The sequence below is a fragment of the Echeneis naucrates genome, chromosome 7 (genome assembly GCF_900963305.1).
Source record: "Echeneis naucrates chromosome 7, fEcheNa1.1, whole genome shotgun sequence".
In the NCBI taxonomy this organism is placed as follows: Eukaryota; Metazoa; Chordata; class Actinopteri; order Carangiformes; family Echeneidae; genus Echeneis; species Echeneis naucrates.
The window spans coordinates 6860300-6880524 of record NC_042517.1 but is presented as its reverse complement, the minus strand read 5'-3'; the positions used below and the strand labels follow the sequence as shown (position 1 = coordinate 6880524).

At 42.2% G+C, this 20225-nt stretch overlaps 2 protein-coding genes across 8 annotated transcripts in view; one reads left to right on the top strand and one right to left on the bottom strand.

Moving 5' to 3' along the window:
• The first annotated feature begins 1083 nt into the window (after positions 1 to 1083).
• Positions 1084 to 20006, top strand: arhgef19 (Rho guanine nucleotide exchange factor (GEF) 19). The gene is made up of 16 exons (XM_029506879.1): positions 1084 to 1421; positions 11739 to 12447; positions 12548 to 13033; positions 13672 to 13804; positions 13894 to 13979; positions 14092 to 14348; positions 14486 to 14646; positions 14757 to 14909; positions 15243 to 15372; positions 15531 to 15605; positions 15704 to 15793; positions 15882 to 16045; positions 16381 to 16539; positions 16621 to 16700; positions 16787 to 16891; positions 17039 to 20006. Exons 2-16 carry the CDS (start codon positions 11760 to 11762, stop codon positions 17191 to 17193), a joined length of 2922 nt encoding a protein of 973 aa, XP_029362739.1. The 5' UTR covers positions 1084 to 1421; positions 11739 to 11759; the 3' UTR covers positions 17194 to 20006.
• LOC115046479 (rho guanine nucleotide exchange factor 7) overlaps positions 19173 to 20225 on the bottom strand; it is a 28872-nt gene continuing 27819 nt past the window's right edge. For all 7 annotated transcript variants that reach the window (XM_029506886.1, XM_029506887.1, XM_029506885.1 and 4 more), the window contains one exon: positions 19173 to 19875. In XM_029506886.1, coding sequence (XP_029362746.1) covers positions 19744 to 19875 — 132 coding nt within the window. In that variant the 3' untranslated portion in view covers positions 19173 to 19743. The remainder of the gene's footprint in view (positions 19876 to 20225) is intronic.

Genomic DNA, 20225 nt, shown 5'->3' with positions numbered 1-20225 from the left:
CCGCAAGGTAACAGTGAACAATGAACAAGACACTGCAACATGACACTTGAGAGAAGAATCCTGAAGAAGTGAAATGTCTGACCATGTTTTATTCACATTTCTGGTGGTCCCCTAATGCAAAATTGTATGTGAGTACAATATAAGTATGCAGGAGGGCTGCATTATCTGTCTGAAATCAGTAACATGATGGCTTCATAATTATGTGTATAAATGCAATCAGTGGGTACACTTTATCCATGTTTATCACTTTATCCGATTCTAATCAATCATTTTGAATAATTGTGCAGGTATTTGAAAATGTAGATATTTACGAGGATTGGACTGAAAACAAAAAGACCATTGCAAGTACCTTGATAGAGCTCCCTTTTAACCTGAGACCAGATACAATTCTAGTGGAGGTTTAGCTAAAAACATCACCCCAACCTTAACCCTATTTCCATTCTGTGGTGCAGCCATTAAAAAAAAAAAAAAAAAAATACTTCACCATAATGAGCATCCTGCGTTTCTTTGCATTGATCTGATGCAGATCAGCCACAGCTTTTGTTTTGAGTCATTTTTTTACTAATTTGAAATCATGGTATTGCATCCTACATCAAACCAAAAACTTAAGTTCACCCTAAATATTGCTTTCTCAGTGACAAAAGTGATACAAAATCAAATCATGAACACCTCTAAAGTGCCTAGATGTACATTTTAGCCTGTCAAAAACAAAAAGACGACAATTAGACGTCCACCTCTGCTGGTCTGAGTTAACTAACTCCCCACCAACATTAACCACCGATGGCCACCGTTCTTTTCAAGTTTAATCAGTGAACATAGTTGATATAGCAGCGAGCACGCAGTGCTGAAAGAGATGAGAGAGTTTAGGCATGCCTTAGCAGCTTCTTTCTGTCAGCAACTCACAGTCTGCTGTTCAGTGAAAGCTGCATGCAGAGACACTAAATAACTATTAGAGTTAGAAGAAGGGCAAGAGAGGGGGAGGAGAAAAAGAGAAAATGAGAGAGCACTCCCACAACAGTAGCAGAGAGAGAGAGAGAGAGAGAGGGAGAGAGGGAGGGAAGGAAGGAAAAGGAGTGAGAGAGAGGGGAGAGCAGAGGAGCTTAAGAGAGGGGATCTGAATTGTAAGTAGCTCTGAGAGCAGCAAGTGGTGGCCGTTTGTCAGCCTGTTTTTGTTTTGTCAAGGAGCAGGAGAAAAAGGTGGAGGAGAGGAAACAAGCAGAGGAAGGCAGATTCAAAAAAGTCTTATTTGTATTTTAAAAAGAAAAAGAAGCTGAAGGAAGAGAAGAGAGGAAAGAAGCCAGGAGGAACGCAAGGCAGCAATGGATAGCAGAGTGGCTCCGTCTGACCCCGGGATGGCCTGGATTCACACACTGCTGCTGGCCACCGGCCAGCACGCACACTAGACTGCTAACGCCAATGAGGTACAGTACTGAGACACAGACACAAAAAAGTCATTTAATCACAAAATGAGCAAAACAGGAATCTGCACACAATCTACATTCTTGTCAAAATCTTTTTTTGCCCCAAGTTGGAGAGCTTTGGTGCCGGGAGTGGAAGTTATGTCATTTATCCGAGACTGTGCGTTGTGCTTTGTGTGGTGCAACTTGGAGAAAGTTGTGTTGTGCAGCTTTTCAGGTACAAGGCATTTTTCTGAAAGCACATGTGATCTGCGAACAAAGAGAGATATTCTTTGCAAATGCGACTCAGGAAACAAAACCAATACGAGATGGGTTATCTGCATTCTGTTTACGTCATCAAACCAGACATTTGAACACCAACCTCAGAGCCTGCATGCACACTGCTATCGAATTCAGGAGTAAAATGTGAAATGGGACAGTTTTACCATTGTCTGCGCTTTCCTGCAATATAAAGTAATTTGCACACATCCTGCTCAAGTAGATGCACAGATCCTGCCAGTGGGATCAGCTTCTCTATTCATTTATTGGCTTGGAAGAAGTTGCTGCTTGCATCAGTAATGTTTCCAGCAGCTCCCTAGGCAGTGCAGAGCAGGAGATGAGCCTTGAATGTGATGGTTACAGTGCAGCGATGAGTTGTTGCAGAGCAGGGCAGGTAAGTGCATGTCTGGAGTATGTTGGATGAGAGGTTGTTAAAAACTGTACATGGCTGAAACTTGGCGCCGCAGCACACACTCTGCTCTCCTCTTCGGGAGATTTTAGCATAAAACCCAAACACCCTCTCTGCCTGTAGCTTCAGGTGGAGCAGGAGCCTGTTGTGATGTTACGCCAGGCCTGTGCTTGCATCTCTCTGTGTGTATGTGCGTGTGCACAGCAGTTTCGACTTTCTTTCACCCTTTCTCGCAGTTTGTTTGTTCACCCTTGTGGAGCCTCCAGCTGCTCAAGTTGTTGACGCTGCGTCATGATGGGTAAACAACAACGCAGTGATTACTTTCATACAGCCAAACGAAACCAAGGAAAACTTAGAAACTGCGCCTTCCTTTTCTGTTTGGGAATTCTGACCCCACATTTAAAACAGATTACTACTGTCCAGACTCTTTCTCAGTGTCATCAAAAACACCATCAGCAAGAGGGTGAGCTGAGGTGATGGCTGCCTTGCTGTCTGCCTTCTTGATGACTAAGTGTATTGTCATGTGACTCAACTGGTGCTGCGCATATGGATAGTCTGAAAGGCACATATTTTGGCTGGAGGACTGTTGGTGTTTTCTGGATTATCTGATTTACTATGGTATGTCTGACTCCAACTCAGAACCACTTTGGGTAGATGTGTACCAGAACAAAGCAGAAATCAGGACTTTGAACTGTTTTCCTACTTTATGGCAGGCTGGCGATGGGAGACTTCTGATAACACTTCTTTTTTTATTTTTTATTGTTGTCTAATTAGGGTAAGATGAGTTGAATATTTGTCCTGTACGCACAGTCCTGTTGATTTAATTTCATTCCGAAAGTCTGCTGATATCACTCACAAATTTAAAACTCAGCTTAGCCCAGCACTCCTCCTCCACTTCCTCCCCTCACCCCTGCAACTGTACGTCTGAAGAGCACCTGCCCCGTCACCTGCCACTCAGACAGTGCCTGTCTGAGTGTGTGTTTGTGTGTATCTGCGTCTGCGTCTGCGTGCATATGTGTGTGACCTTGTACACAAACGCTACCTGCACTCTCTGTGTTTACATTCATGTGCGCACACACTGCCAACTGCTGGCAACCTGAACGTGAGCCGGTGTTTTGCACTAACTGGTTCATACTTGGCCAAAATCATTAGGCGCCATAGACTGAAAGTGTCATGGCCTGAAAACATCAGTGACACAGATATTTACAGGAAGCTCTGTCACTTTCTTAGCCTTTTGGTTTGTGACCTAAATAACAGCAGCCTTAATGGCCCCTAATAGCTGCCCTCACTCCTGCACGTGTACAGCTGAGTTTCTTTGTTTGTCTTCCGTCCCAGCTTACCGGTCAATTTCTGAGGAATGAGCATGCCGAGTCATCCAGAGAATGTGGAAAGTGTGTGTGTGTGTGTGTGTGTGGCGGGGGGGTTGGTTTCGTCTGGGGGTTGGGTGCTACTGAAATTGAACATGAACTCTTCAAACCTGGACTATAAAACCGACCACCAACTGTGTTACAACACGGACATTCAGTTGATTAACAATGTAATAATGATATGTTGAGCTTTGCCTTGTAGGTTGAGCTCCGGTCCGGCTTTTTAAAAGCATAAATCATTGACTTTTTAGGCAGTGAGTTGTGTCTGAAGATTAAAACAAACAGAGGGTTGAAATTTGAGCCCAGAGGTGATGTGTGCCAGTCACTGCCCTGGCTGTGTTGCCGCACACCTGTCTAGCACTGCTACCCTCAGGTTATTTCACATGGCCACTTGGCCAATACAAAGTGCTGTGTGTTTCACATTTGTACTCACGCACAGTAAAAACTTTTTGCCTTATGAGACATGTTTCCTCACTTTTGAAAAACACTAATGACAGACAACAGCCATAGCTCTTCTCTTTGAGGATGTTTCTTTCTCAGTTCATCGCCCTAATGCTGATGACACTTCTGGTATTCAGAGCTTGGGTTTGAATAGTTTATAGCTTTAGCTCTGAGCTGAAGTGGATTTGTTTCTGGATGGTCAGCTTTTTAGGTGGGTTCCACTTTTACCAGATCACATTTCAAAACAACAAGAAGCCGGACGGACTGCTTGTGCATACCTGTCCAGATAATAAAAGCAAGAAGTGCTCTGGAGGCGGGGACGGGGGGGGGGGGTGAGGAGACACTGCTGGTGCTCAGCTGGGGAAAAAAGTGGAGCAGAGAGCTACAAAAACATCAAGGAAGAACCGAACAAGAGCAGATGAATGCAAGAGATGCATCAGCAATTTGTCGCAAAGTAGGTCAGCCTCTTGAAAGCTCAGTTGCAAAAGTGCAGGTGGGAATCAAAGTCCTCTGATGGACAGTTTGAGTACAGCAAGCCAAGGCCCCTCCTTCTCGATGAATTTAGACCTGAAACAAACCTACTGCAGAGCCATGAGTGCAAACCCGTGTTTTTATTTGAGTACAAAAGGTGTAGCACTGGTGTGATTGTTCTACCCAGTTAAAATGAATTTGGGATGCATTAATGGATAAGGTTCAGCATTTTGGACTAATAATCAACTTCAACACCAAATGGATGAAGTAGGTTTTAATATTTTACCATCTCAAAAACATCTTGAAAAAAGACCCACGATCAGTGAAGCAGTCATCCATCTCTTTCCAGCTGCCCCATTCTGTCTGAATTGTTTGTGAAATCTGTGGTCTTATCGTTGTTAATGGCTATGTGTGAAACATTGAATGGACTTGTCTGTGAAATAACCTTTTTAGGAAAGATTGGGGAGTGTTTTTTTGAACATTTGGATTACTGTAAGCCATCGAAGTCAAGATAGATTCCTAATATGCAGGATTTAACTTTTCATATGTTCATGTAATCTGCCCCCCCTCCCTCAAAAAAAAAAAAAAAAACAAAAACCTAAATCAGCACTCCTTTGCTTCGAATCTCATTGCATACAGATAACCATCCTGTGTCAGGAGGTACTTATTATGAGATTTTCTGGATTTACTGTATGTTGGATCCTTGGCCCTCCATCAGCTTGGTAGCTTTTGTGACTTATGACAAAGCACCATAATTAGATGTGGTTATTTCCATAAGTTTGTCAATAGCTCCTTTGTGTCTTTACGATCCTGGCTGTGTGTCTCCTCTGTTACAGCTTATCTGACAGCAGTTGTTATGGTGGCAGAGTGAAGCAGGGAGGAGGGGAGGTTAAAGGTCCGAAAGTCTCGGCGTTTACGTGTGAGATGGTCGCCATTTTTTCAGGCTTTTAAAATGAGAAATCTCTGTTTGTCCCTTCCTCACCGAGGAAATAGCGCTGAGGGAGACAAAGTCAGCGAATGCCTCTCTGTGTCTCGTCGCTTTCCATTAAAGACACACACAAACTCTCACTGAGGTGTGCCTTGTGCGTGAATGCGTGTGCACGCGTGCATTGGGAAGGGGTACATACGTGTGCGATTGTAAGCCGTGTTGTCACTTCGCATCTTCATAGAGACTTAGAAGGTCGCGGTTAAGTTGCCTGAGGCTGTTGAGGAGGATTAAGAGGACCCACACCATGTGTAAACATTGGGGTGACCCCCTCCCCCTCTGTAGCCTCTGGGGTGCTCACCTGTCTCCATGGGTGGAGGATGGAAAAGGAACGTATGCCAAGAAACTCCCTGACCTGAATTCACTCAGCTCCTCACACAGCATTCAGGCATCTGACCTTACCGGACAAAGAATGTAGCTTAGATGGCCACCTTGACATCTGCACTTTCTCCGATTTGGAGTTTTGACTGAGCAATTTTGATGAAGCCCATTAAAATACCAACAAAGATGCTTCCTGATACTAGCTGGCTTCCCATCCAGGTTTTTAGGGCTGTACATCAAAAAAGGGCAACTCTATTAGATGGGTCAACATTGGGGAAGTTTTTTCTGGTTCACAATGTTCAAACCCACTTTATTTATGAACGTATTGCATGTTTGAATTTTACCAGCAAGTTGTTTATCGCCTTGTGTATATAAGCAGCAGCTGGCCATACCTCACCAGAGCTACACAGTCTCCTCCATCGCTCTGTAAACACAAGAGACTGCTGCTACGCTGAAAAATAGCACATTCATAACTAAAGAAAGACACATCTTTTATAAGATTGTGTGGTTCAAACTCTGTCAGTACCAGTTTAAATGTTGAAAAAGATCGTTGCCTTACGGAAACTTCACCATCCCGGTGTTACAGCGCAGAGGACAGTGGTTTTTCTCAGAGGTGACGCTGGATGATGTCATGTCTTGTCCCAGCAGACATTGCTGAGTTCTTTAGTCTACTGGTCGGCAATTAGTGGTCTGATGTGACTGAGTTAAACTGCGATCTCACACACACACACGAGCTGGTAACACCACACTGTTAGGACACTCCAGTTTGTCTGACCAAACACACCGGACTCATGCTCATGGACAGAAAGCGCATGGGGGGAGGAACAGACACTGTCATTTTCCAAAGGAGGGTTCCATATTGTACACACATTAATCAATGAGATTTGATTAAATAGAGCTTGGCTAGACAATGCAAATTGCTCAAATAATCCCCCGATTTGAAATTTAAAGTGCAGGAACCAATAAAATGTCTGGTGAAGAGCTCAAACAGTTCTGCAGGTGTCATTGGGAGTGGACGCAGGCCATTAGGAGCAGCTAACTTCACACTTTTAAGCGCAACCGCAGAAATAAGATGATTTAATTATATGTTTTGAGCTTTATCGGTCTTTATTTGAAAGCAGACTGTAGACAGGAAACTGCATTTAGGAGAGATGTGCAACAAAGGCTCGAGGCAAGAAAACCACAGATATTGTGATTACAGTCTATGGCATGCATCTTAACCATGAGGGCATCAATACAAGAATACACAGAATATAATGGGTCTAGAACCAGATTACTAATATTGGCACCTTGCATACTATTTGTTGCTTTCTTGAATTGAGAATGCAGATTTTTTGTCCTTAAAACAGAAATGTTTGGGGTCAGCGGTTGTGCAGCTGCAAATTAAGTAGGTAGTATGTGGAAATGAAACATACACCCTCAGAAACACAGCAATGAACCTTGCACCCATCCTGCATACACAAATTACAAACGCGCACGTTAACTAATCGAAACCCTCAAAATGTTAGTAATGTTTTCATATGACATTTGATCGCAGATACAGTGAAAGATAACAGGTCTTAGATCTAAATGGTTTCAGGAAATAGGAGCACCAGTTCTTCAAAGAGTCCGTGTCAGCACGTGACATCTTAATGATTGGCCATAATCGACCCTGCTAACTGCTTCTTATAGTCAATGTTTTTCTTTGGCCTTTCTCCATTTATCATTAGTTTCTACCTTGGTTCCGACAAGAATCGAACTAATGTTAATAATAACGGCTTAGTTATTTAATTGCCAAGCTCGACTTTCAGTATTCTGCAAATGTGAGTAAAACTAGAGTAAACTAGAGTAAACTTTGGATTTGTTAAGATTGAGGACATTAAACCATTATTGCCCATATTTACAGTTGGATCATTTTTTGTTGTTTTTTGTATTTTCATGGGATTTGTTTTTGACAGAAAAAAAAAAACACATTAAAGGATTATTCCTGCAGTAATGAGTCCGGAAACTGTGGACATAAAAATTGTGTAATCATAGGCAGCGTTCTTTAAGCATTATGCATGTGAAAGCCAGATGCAAACGGTCACAGCCAGACTCGTGGTGCACTTGGCTCGGATACTTGATGGTGATGTCTGAATGGTGTATTCAGGCATGACAGTCCGTCCTGCAGAATCAAACGGAGAAAACCAAAGAAGACTGCTGTCTCCAGGCTGAGAAATCTCATTAGCTAGAAATCGGCTGTAGAAAGTATGTTCGATAGAGCTGCTGGCTGAATTAGGTTCAGAGAGGAGGGTTTTATTTGAAATGATTTCCAGCAGTAATCCTCGTCTTTGAAACATTAACATCTTTCGTGCTGCCCCTTTAAAACATCACACCTAACACTGGAAAAATAAACAGTGCGCAAGTGTATATCTTCACCCTCATGAACCACAAACAGCTCCAGCAGTGACTCCATTTGCTGTAACACACTCATCTCCCCCCTGGCAAACATCAAACAAAATTTAATTATTCAATTACACAACATTTGACTCTGTCATGAAGCTGAAACAGCCAGAGATTTATGCTCATATTTCTGAGATACATGCCATTAAAGGATTATTCTGAGACTGTTAAGAGGAAAAATATCACAATTAAAAATGCTCCTCACATGGCTGCTACATTAAAGGTACGCCAGGATGCCATTCATTAACTGTCGTACGCAGACACGCTGTCTTAGAGCAGCCTAGTGAAATTACAGGGGGAACACTGGCAGCAAAGTCCATAACAGTCACAAATAACACCCTGCTGTGACAGGGGGAAATTACATGTCTTTGGAATAGAAATTTTTATAGTGTGATATAATTGTATCAGCGTGAGGAATGCACAGTACGTGTAATCGGATGCTTTCATGTTTTGATAATTGTGAGGCTGAGGCTCATATTCAATTTTGGCAATGCCTCAAGTTTCCCCATCGAATAAACACTTAACTAATTTTCTGCTGAGAACATGATGGATTGATTAACAATGCGTTGTCTGTTGGAGGATGACGTGAACCTTCATTCATTGGATAGTATGAAAAATAATACCTAAGAAACATAAAATAAGAGCTAAAATATGTGTATTTGATGGGTTGGTGTTTGCTTTTGTTTTTTTACACTGTAAACAAGGAACTAATTCAGATTTGACTTGACATGAGCGATTGTAGATAGAGGTAAATAAACTGTAGGTAACACTGTATATCTACTGCAGGATTACAGCATAACCAGCCAGTAATCACTTCCAGACACCAATAAGCTTGTGTCATTATGCAGCTGTGCTCTGGTTGTGTTTATATGGCTCAGTGGCTGTGCTATATGAGTGGATTAGTATAAGCAGTTCCCACACCCTCTCAGGTGTCTTGCACTCAGGGCAGCCTGGCCCAGGCAAACAGATAAAGGCTGTCTTTGTCTGCAGCAGAGAACAGGTAACCATTTGTGCCGGGGACGACCATGCGTGTGTACTTGTGTTTGTGTGCGCTCATGCATTCGTGTACGTGTGTGTGCAAGAGAGAAAAACAGAGCAGTGGGACTGACTGGACAGCCTACCGTTGCCACAAGAACAGGTGTGGCTTTTCGACTGCTGCGTACTCACATCACAGCACATGTGAGCGCGATAAAATGGAGGGTAAACTATGATTTCCAGTCTGTGATTCTCTGGGCAAAGAAATACAGGAAAGGCACTCATTTCTGATTTCATCATCTAAAGTGACACTTCCATGCTCACGCAAATTAGAGATTTACAGTTTAATCTGAAACAACTAAATGTAATATATATACATTTATAGCACGTCACTGCGATAATCAAGCTCTAAATTACAAAAAAAAAAAAAGCATGAACTGAAGGGTATAATTTCATAGAGCTATCTATGACCAACAGTCTACAGTGCCTGTTTGTGCATGTATGTGATAAGGGGTTAAAAAAAAAAAAAAAAAAAAAGGTTAACAATTAACATTCAGTGTCACCTTATCTGTGGTCTAAATTACATACTGCAATATACTAATTCTGTGTTTTGAGAGCATGCAGCAGCTGAAAGTGGAATAATAAAGTATACTGTGCTTTAAAATGTCATGTTATCTGACTAAAATCATAGTTTTTGGGAAGTTCTACTTCACACGGTGCACCACACAATGGGAACGGTGGTGCTGCTTAGCGATAAACAGCCTCGGTGACAGTTTAGACAAGAAATCAATTGATGCATTGTTCATTTTTTTTGTTTTCATTTAAAAATTGGCATTCAGCCCAAAGTCACAGATTGGTTTTGGTTTGGTTTATAACTTTCATATCAGGGCACAATAATAAAAAAAAAATTGTTTCTGAACACAAGAGCCTGACGCAGAAAAAAACCTACTCCAAACTTCTTCGGCTATGAATGACCATGTGTTACGACGAAAAATCACAATCACAAATTACAAAATGTACCTCATGGGAGAATGTTGCCAACTGTTCTTTACAACATCAGAAATGAACATCTTGTGAACTACCAAAGATTTTAGCACCGGGCCCCAACCTTCTTCCTTTGTTAGGTAATTGGGTTAAACATAGTGCAACGCAAATGTCAATGCTCCCTATCTGCAACTGTTGACTAAAATAAAGCCACGGGGACAAGAGCGACCTTCAAGAAATAGAGTTTCAAAGTGGTGGTGTGAGTGCTTAGTGTAAAGCAGCTGACATACATTTTCTTTTGAGTGTGTTTGTCGCTGTATGTTTATTGTACCTGCCGTGCAGTTTTTGCACTCCATGACTATGTGGAAGCACAGAACATACATACTGTAGTTTCATTCAAATGCAGCCATATGACCTGAGGTAACAAATACCAGATAATATCGCTGCTAAGCCTGAATAAGAAATTCTGAACCGCCTCTACGTCTGCGCGTAGCGAGTGAGTGTGTGCGTGTTGTACGCCGCTGTCTGTGCCATTGATTTTACCTGGTGTTTAAGTCAGATGCTGAGGATTACCTGCTCAGGAAGCAGGAGGGGGAGAGGAGACTGAGCTCCATTGGTGTGTGTTTAAACAGCCTGTCAGATGAGCTAATTTTATGAACACTGCTGGGTTTTAACAGACCCTCACTGTAAATATTCAGCCAGAGGAGGTGCCTGCCAGCTAACATGGGCTGACGGGAAGTTAGACCAACAACCGGGCTGACAGATGAGTACATATCCCAGGCAAAAGGTGAGAGTGCTGAGGATCTGCTCTCTTCCTCTGTCTGCTCGTCTGTTGTGGTATTCTGTCTGGGGCTGGTGTGTCTCCTTGGGTGTGTGTGTGTGTGTGTGTTTGAGGGAGAGGGAGAGAGAGAGAGAGAGAAATGTTAAGTACAGGGGCTGAATGCTGTGTGTAGAGAGGTCTTTAATTAGAGCAGGAAGACACAGCTCAGGAGACACACTACTATAGACTTAAGTGTGTGTAATTGTGTGTCCACGTGTGTATGTGTGTATGTGTGAGAGGACTGGATTTGACTGGGAAACATCCTGCACGTGTCAAAAGCGTCAGGGTTCATTGTGTGTGTGTGTGTGCATTTCTTGAATGTGAATGAATCCCAAAAATGCAGAGGCACCATTGTTGACAGTTTACACCGATGCCACGCTGTGGAGTGTACGCACGTCACTGAATATAACACTCAGGTGACCCTGTGGAATCATCACTGAGACTAATCTTAGTTGTATCCGGTTGACTGCATTTTCTTGCAGCATGAGTGGTTTGCTGTGTCGAGTAATGCACAGGTCTATTTTTTTTTTTTTTTTTTTTTTTGGGGGGGGGGGGTAACATTACAGCTTTCCTCTGTTCTGTTACTCTGTTTACTCCAGACCAGACAAACAGCAATGATCCAAGCCCATTTGTCTGCATGATCACAGATAACAGCTGAGAAATTGTATGTTCCAGAGGCAACAGAACAAAATAACCTCTGTATAAAGTCAAAATGTTCTTCTATTCTACATTTAATAGAGGTGCATCCTGGTATGATTCATGGGGGACAGGATCCACACATGATGCTGAAAATAAACTGTGTTGTTCTTAAATCAGAAAGAATGAATATAGTGAATGTAAATGTGCTTTTCTCGCCATCCTTTCGCAGCTCCCATGTGTTCGTTCAGCCATGCTCCCTGGGTATGGATTCTCACCATTTCCTGATTTCCATCCTCACCTTCACGCGTTTCGTTGCCGAGGAGAGAGTCCCAGCATGTGGATTCCTGGTTCAGGAGATTCCCAGGCTCTGAGCGAGGCCCAGGAGCCCCGGCCTCTCCTCCACCCGTGCCACCACAAGCATGTTGCTGTGTGCCAGCAAGAAACGCTGGCTTTCATTGAGCTCCAATCACAAGTGACTCCTAAACTCAACGGCCTGGGCTCTCCGAGGCCAGCCGCTCTTCCAGATACACAATACATAACACAGTCCCTGCCACTGAACAGTTTCAGACACACACTAAATGAACTGAATGACATGCAGAATGGCTGCCAAAGGACAGACAATGAACATAAAACAACACAGACTTTGAACTGTTATACACCTGCCGGTGACAGTGAACGTGAAAGCCACAATGGGAGAACCTCTCTGCAGGAGCGCACTGAGAAGCAACAAACTGTCTCAACAGTGTGTCGTCCTCTTCATGCAGCTCTTAGCCTCCCTCTGCCATTTCCCCTGTCGTCCCTATACACAAACACAGACTCATGGGAATCTCCGTTACCTTGCTTACCATCCTCACCTGAAGGTTCTGGGTTTCAAACCCCAGACTCATGCCAGCCGCAGAGAAGGACATCACAAGGTTCAGTCAAAGAGAAGTCTATCCGTGAGTGTGCATCGTTATGGACAAAGTTGACATAAAGTGCTGGGTTTTAAATACCTTTAACATTTTCACTGAATCTAATGAAGGTACTCTTTCTCTTCAGGGCGAAAGATGCAGGTTTATTCCCCAGATAGTCCAAGCGATGAATCCCTAAGTAGCCCAATCCTGGATGCGGACTACATCTTCCCTGGGCCCTTTGCATCTTTCCTGGAGGAGGACCTCAGTGGATTATCTTCCCTGGAGGCCATTTCAAGTCGCTCATCCACGGACAGTACCACAGATCTCCCTAACCTCAGCCATGAGGACATTTTTAGTCTGCCTGCAGAACCTCTGCAGATAATAGAGGACTCAATTCTGGGAGTGAGCGAAGACGGTGGGAATGTAGACTCGTCGGGAGCCACAGTGGGGGGGTTTCTGTCACGCAGCCGTCAAGGGGACCAAGAGCGGCGCCGGTTCTCGGCTTCAGAACTAATATCCAGACTTCAGCTGTCTCAGAGGAAGAACTCATTTACACTGAAGCTGGGGAAGTCTCTGTCTGCGAGGGTGGCCTCCAGAGAGAGACAGAGCTCCAACACCCCCAACGCCGACTGTGAGTACACAACAGAGCCACCGTCATGGTGACAGTTTTTTCCTTTTTTCGTATCCATCAAATGATTCATTCAAAGTCATGTCCGGTGTGGAAGCATCTCTTACCACACACGTTTTACGCTTTACACATTAATTCGTGCTTTTAGATGAATGGCACCTACATGCCAGCAGCTAGCTGCTGTAATGTTTTACTGTTGTGCTGAAACAGTAAGTCAATTTGACTGGCATAAAATTGATCAACAGTTTTCGAGAAATGATAATCGAAGGCATCGGTCAGTAAAAAAAAAAAAAAAAAAAAAAAAAAGCCATTAGTCATTTAAAGAGTTTCTGGTTTCTGTAATTACAGGCTATCAAAATATTTCTTTTGAACATGCTTCCAAAGGAAACAATGGGAAACAAAATCATTTTTACCAGCAAGTGTTTGGATGAGAATAAACTGACAAGTAGCTCTATTGTACTAAAAGTATAAAAGGCCAGGCACATTTGAGACTTCAGAAACTTCAGAAACAAGCAACAATAATTTGTGTGGTCGAGTGTGTCACAGTTGACCCTTTAATACATAAATACTTTAATTCATGTGCAGTCTTCCCTATTCTCTTGACTTTAAGTCTATACAACCTACTTTTTACCTTTTTTCAGATAAGTACAACTGCAAACGCCGCAGCTCCGGAGGCTCTAGTGACAGCGGCCCCCACAGTCCTGTCGGACCTGCACCTCTTCCGCCTAGTAGTGACAATGGGATGCCTTTGCATCGGTGGAGCACAAAACTTGGGTAAATGTAGACTTTTATAGAATTTTTAAGTAGAAAAAGTATGAATATCAGAGGACATACAATGATGCCATTTCACGTTTTCTTCACAGAATGCGAAAGAAATCAATAGAAGAAGACTTCAGCTCTATTCCAACTGTTGGTAGTTCCAATCGCTTATCAAGGTTTTTACCCAGTTGTAAGTTTCCCCTAAAGTAAATAGTTCTCATTAATATTTTGCTGTTTCCCTGTCACCATCTTTTCCAATATCAATTTCCTTTTGTTTGACTTTGTTTGACTTCCTCCTGCAGCCATTCTGTACCAAGAATACAGTGACGTCGCCATCAACAGAGAAATCCAGAGGCAACAAGGGAAGGAGTTGGGCACAGAGGAGGAGGGCCTTCGGGATGAGGGGTCTGATGGGACCCCGTCTCCATCTAATTTGTCTCCGTCCAGCTCCTTTCGCTCCTCCCGAGGCTCCGCTTTTGCACTGTGGCAGGATATACCTGATGTGCGAACCAGCGGTCAGCTCGACAACTTCAGCAATGAGGAGAGGAAGTTACAAGAGGTGGGTGACATTTGATATTTTGTGCTTGCATTTAGTCCAAGCTGGTCCTCTCTGTTTCTCTGTCACAGCTTTTTGCTTTTAGTTTTGTGTATTCTACGGTGTGCACAGGCTGACGCCTTATATCCTCCTAAACTCAGGCAAAGTTTGAGCTGGTGACCTCTGAGGCATCGTACATTCGCAGCTTGACCATCGCTGTGGACCATTTCATGTTGTCCCAGGAGCTCACTGATTGTCTCGGAGCTCAGGATAGGCAGTGGCTCTTCTCCAAGCTACCTGAAGTCAAAGATGTCAGTGAGAGGTAAGGTGAAACACCGCCGCCATCCCTGCCGCTCTCAGGTCTTTGTCTTAACATGTCGGCTATCGTGTATCCTTCTCAGAGAGTATTTTCTGTTCACTTATTGTCGGTAGGTTTCTTCAGGACCTGGAACACAGATTGGAGGAAGACATTCTGCGCTTCGATGTGTGTGACATCGTCCTGAATCACTGCCCGGCTCTGCGGAGGGTGTATTTACCTTATGTAACCAACCAGGCTTACCAAGAACAGACATACCAGCGTTTACTGTGAGTAACTCCTTCTAGAGCAGCCGTAAAAAAAAAAAAAAAAACATAGCCTGATGTGGAAGCCAGGCGTGGACTCAAGTGTATGCAGGAACAATATTGTTGTGGAAATTTCTGCTTGTGGAGCATAAAGTACAGCTGTTTCATGCTGGTTGTCTAAAACTTCCTTCAAGTGTGTTCCAGGTGTTGTTTTACACTTGCATGACTTAGCTTGCAGATGGTTTGTTTTGAGTGCGCTGAGGATTTATTTTTTTTTTAACAGGGTAAACATGATGCTCTAACTTTCCCTAAATGTCTTGAAAATCTCTCTCTAAATTTCTTCATCTTTCCTCTCAGGCACGACAATCCTCGCTTCCCCAGCATCCTGGCTCGTTTGGAGGAAGACCCCATCTGCCAAAGACTTCCTCTGACCTCTTTTCTAATCCTCCCATTTCAGAGGATCACACGGCTTAAAATGCTTGTGGAGGTACACAATTAAATGTTCACTGCAGAATTCATGTTCGCACTTGAAACTGTAAGTAAGGTAATATTGGAACCAGCCAAGCAGTTTTATTCAGGTGGATCTTTCCCCAACTGTGCATGACGTATTTTGACATATCTTCAAAAAATGACCTCATTTTTCAGAATATCTTGAAGAGGACAACACCGGGCTCTCGGGATGAGGATACTGCCACAAAGGCTTTCAATGAGCTGAAAAAGGTGGTGATTATAAACCTTTAATAGTCGGTTGGACAAGCACCAGTGTTATCACTACTGAGGCACAACAGTAATGATTGTGTTGGTATGTGTCTTCTTAGATCATCAAAGAATGTAACTGCAGTGTGCAGTCAATGAAGAGAATGGAGGAACTTATTCACCTCAATAAGAAAATTCATTTTGAGGGAAAGGTGACTGACGTCTTTGGGAATTTTTTTCTTCTTCTGTTTTCAAGTTGGTGTTGTTTGCTACTTAGAAACTCATGTCCTTTCTTTGCAGATCTTTCCCCTGATCTCACAGTCTCGCTGGCTGGTGAAACATGGTGAACTCCTGGAGGTGGACACTCAAACCATGAGTATTTCTGGATCAAAGCTAAAGATACCCACTAAGCCTGTGTACCTCCATTTGTTTAATGACAGTCTCCTGCTGTCCAGGAGGAAGGAGTGAGTGACATTCAGTCAGTAAAACACAACAAGATATTGGACTTATGTTTGAAATGTAAGTCAGGAAGATGTAGGTGTATTTTCCTAAGTTACAAAAGAGGTTTGATTTTTTTTTTTTTTTTACGTAAAACAAAAAGTAAGTCTGGAAAATATTCCAATAAATAAATAAAGCCAGTGACCACCCAGAAATAATCTAATGTAAGGTCAGGCTGAATTTAAAAGAATATTGTAGAGAACATGATTTACTTTTCAGACAGACTTCAGAGCAGACGCAAGACACATGAGGTATTTTCATGTGGACTGTTTGCTGTTAGTGATGATGACTTTCTCGACAGCACATGGAAGTTCATGGTGTTCGTACATGCCAAGATAGGAGAGCTAAAAGTGAAGGATATCAGCCAGAAGCTGCAGGGCATCTCAGGCTTCATCTTCCACCTGCAGCTGTGTGAAGGCCAGCAGCTTAAACACCAGATCCTGCTCAAATCACACACTGAGTGAGTAACAACCCTCCAAAAATGTTGCCTACAACATCTTTTATTTCTCTTACCGGCCTCTTTGGCTTTGTGTCGGTCCAGGAGCGGGAAGCAAAGATGGATCACAGCAATGTTTCCATCGGATCCGCGCGAAGACATTGAGCAAGCCAGTGAGAATGATGGTCAGTAGAGAGCTGAAAGTTCACGGTGCATCGGCCTACCCCTCTTTGTCCTTTCATTCGTCTTCTTTTTTGGCTTTTCCCCTTAGATATCGCCCAGGTTCAGTGCATCAAAAGCTATCAGGCCCAGGAGCATGATGAGCTGACACTGGAAAAGGCCGATATTCTCCATGCAAAGACCATTACAAGTGATGGTAAGAATACAGCCAAGGTCCCGTTTCAGATAAACAATGTACAGCCTACACCTAGATCAACATAACTTGTGGCCAACAGAAGTGCATTTTGTGTTCCTCACTGGCTGTCCAAACTTTGAACAAAAGCTGCTTTGTTTGATCCGGCAGGCTGGGTGGAGGGCATCAGGCTGTCAGATGGGGAACGGGGCTGGTTCCCCAAGACCTATGTGGAAGAAATCACAAGTCGCAGTGCGCGCCTCCGGAACCTCAGAGAAAATATCCGCATCAAATGTGTCACTCAGAAACTGGAAGGCGAGGACTAACCATTTTTACCACACTTCATCCGCGGTCAGAGGTGGATTTCACGTGCTAAGGTTCATTTTTAAGCTTCTGGATCATTGTTTGCATTTTAGGTGGATATGGGTCATCCATACAGGATGCAGGCTCTAAACTGAGCTAACGTTTTTGACACTTGCTCATCTCCTTTAGCATGCCAGCTGTGAATAGAGTTGAAAAGCTTTGACCGCTACCTTACAATTTAGTATAACAGGATTTTACATGATAAAAGTCCAATGATAACTGTTCTCACAGGACATTTGCCAGTCTGCACTTCCTTCACTTTCTATGAGCAATTACCACTTTAAAATCAAAGAAAAACTTGATATAGTAAAACATCTCTGTTTTAAATGAGACATGCATTTATGTTCATTTTGCAGCATAGCCAGTGAAGACAAACACTAAAGGTAAAGTTCTCAGATCAGAGAAGATTAACCCGAAGCAGTACTGTAATGCTAACTGAAAGCCTGCATCTGCAGACTTCAATTCCCAGTTTGTGCTGTCTGTCTTGTGCAGAGCTCTTTGACATGAGATGCATTGATGTATTACTACCACAACAGAAAAACACCCACACAACTTGCTACTGGGCTGCATGAGGGACATCATAGGCTGCTTGTCTTTTATCGTTGCTCACAGTCTTGCTTTAATTTCAATGCACTGTGGTGTACCACTTCAGTTTCCTCCTTGTATCGAAGTTGCAGATTCTTAAAAGAATGCTGCATCTTTATTTAAAGGGATATCTTCCACCCTGCGAGGCCCGTAGTAACAATTTGGTGGTCTAATTATTGAAAAGACGATTCTCATATTTGTACTGCTAACATAAATGAAGAGTGCACTATTCTCTTTAGATGGCTGCACTACACAATTAGTTTTGTGTCAATGCTTCAATCCCGTTAAAGGATTATACTGACTACATTCTATATTTTCATTACTGTCAGCAGAGCCCATTAAAGGACCAAAGCCAATGTGTATGGTCTGTCACAATGTAAAGGAGCTTCTTCCTCTGTTCCTCAAAGCTCTGACTTTGTCCAAAATCTATTAATGAGCCCCGCCCAAACACGAGCACTGTAGTTCATTTTGGCTGAATTCCACACACTCCATCCTGCTACTGTAAATATAAATACAGTCAGTATTAATCCACCACTGAAATACTCCTCAACGCACTCCTACACTGACATTTGCTAAAAATAAATAAATAAATAAATAAATCCACATTGCCCCAATAATAAGATTTATTAAACTTTTTTTTTATATGCCTGTGAGTTGTCTGTTTTTCTATTACAGTATTTACCTCTTTATTGGAAACAATTGGGCTTTGGGCTGAAACACACAGTCTGGATAGTGATGTTGGAACATTAAGAATTGTAGATTTTCATTGTTGGTTTTTTTTTTTATGGCATTTGTTGGCAGTATTAAACTAAATAAAATAACATTTGCCTTGCCCCTTAACGAGGAAATGGAAAAAATATATACATCTACACTTTGCATCTCTACTGCATAGATGTTAACCACCCTTGTGGTTAACATCTATGCAGTAACTATGCAGTTGCTTTCCAATGTGCTAGGTTTAAAACTTTTATTTGCCCCAGTTTAGCACCAGTTTGATTAGATTAAAAATCTAACATTACTGGTTTACACTTAACGCAATAATGCAATTAACAATACGACTAAGCAACGTGGCCTACATCATTTACATTATTCCCCTTAAATGTAAAAATCCCCAAATGATTGAGCGCAGTCTGACTGAGCCGAGACCCATCGTTGGTGAACCACTATAATCATCATTCAAATGTAACCTCGACCAATGGCACATGAAATGTTTATAACCCTTCTTTCTTCCAAAACCTATGTCGTTAGTTATAATTTAAGTGGTTGCTGTTGCAGCATCTGTATTTATACTCCTCTAGCTGGCTGCTCTCTAAGGAGATTCTGATATATATGTACTTTACGGTAGATGTAGAAAATGATTCATTCACCTTTTTTTTTTTTTTTGACAATAATTTATATGAAAAAAGATGTAACAGATATTAAGACATTCCATCACTATAAACCTTGCAGAGTAAATTCTAATACAATTAATATAAGTACTGTAATACCATGAATGTTTACAGGACTACTCCACAATACTGTAAATGTTTAAACACTGAAATAAAAACAGATACTTCCATTTTATGTGCCGATAGAATTATTTTAAACTCCACCTTATTGGACTTTTTAAACAGTTTATACTGAAAACATAAACAATTTAGTACGTTCAGACATAAACCACTACAGCTGTCTCTATATTTAACATTTCCTCAGCTGTGATCTGCTGTTAAACTAAGTCACAGCCTTGTTTCTGTTTGTCCACCACATGAAGCAAGTATCTCTTCACACTTTTAAAGTAGTCAAATCACGCAGATAAAGAGAACATTTCAGAGTATCTCCTGTGCATTTAGTGGCACAATCGTAAAAGACAAAAGTTAATATGTACAAGTTATCTACACAGTTTTGTATTTTGTAATTACAGTAAAGCAGCCTTTCCACAGTCTAATGAGTCAGCAGCGTCCATTGATTTGACACTTGTCAGCAGTTATCATCGGTTCCCGGGACTCCCTCCTGCTCTTTTGCAGCTTTGGCACGAGTGGAGGAGCAGCTTGACTCACAACAATGTTGCCACCTCTGTCTGGCTGCAAATCAAAGACAAAAAACCTTGAGGATGCACATTTGCTTAATGTGTCGGGACTAGACATCCTCTTGGCGCACATAAATATGGCCTGAAAACATAAAAAAGCACATTTGAAAAAAAAAAAAAAAAAAAGTTTGGAAAAGTCGATTTTTGTGTATGAGCTGTATATGAACTGCTGTGTGTGTGTGTATGTGTGTGTGTGTGTGTGTGTGTGTGCGTGTGTGCTTGTGTGGTGGTGGTGGTTGGTTTTTCACTGTGTAGCAGTTTGCGTTGTACGTCATGTATGAAAAGTGCTATATAAATAAAGTTTTGACTGCTGGATTGATTTTTTTTTTGTAGCAAATTTAGTTT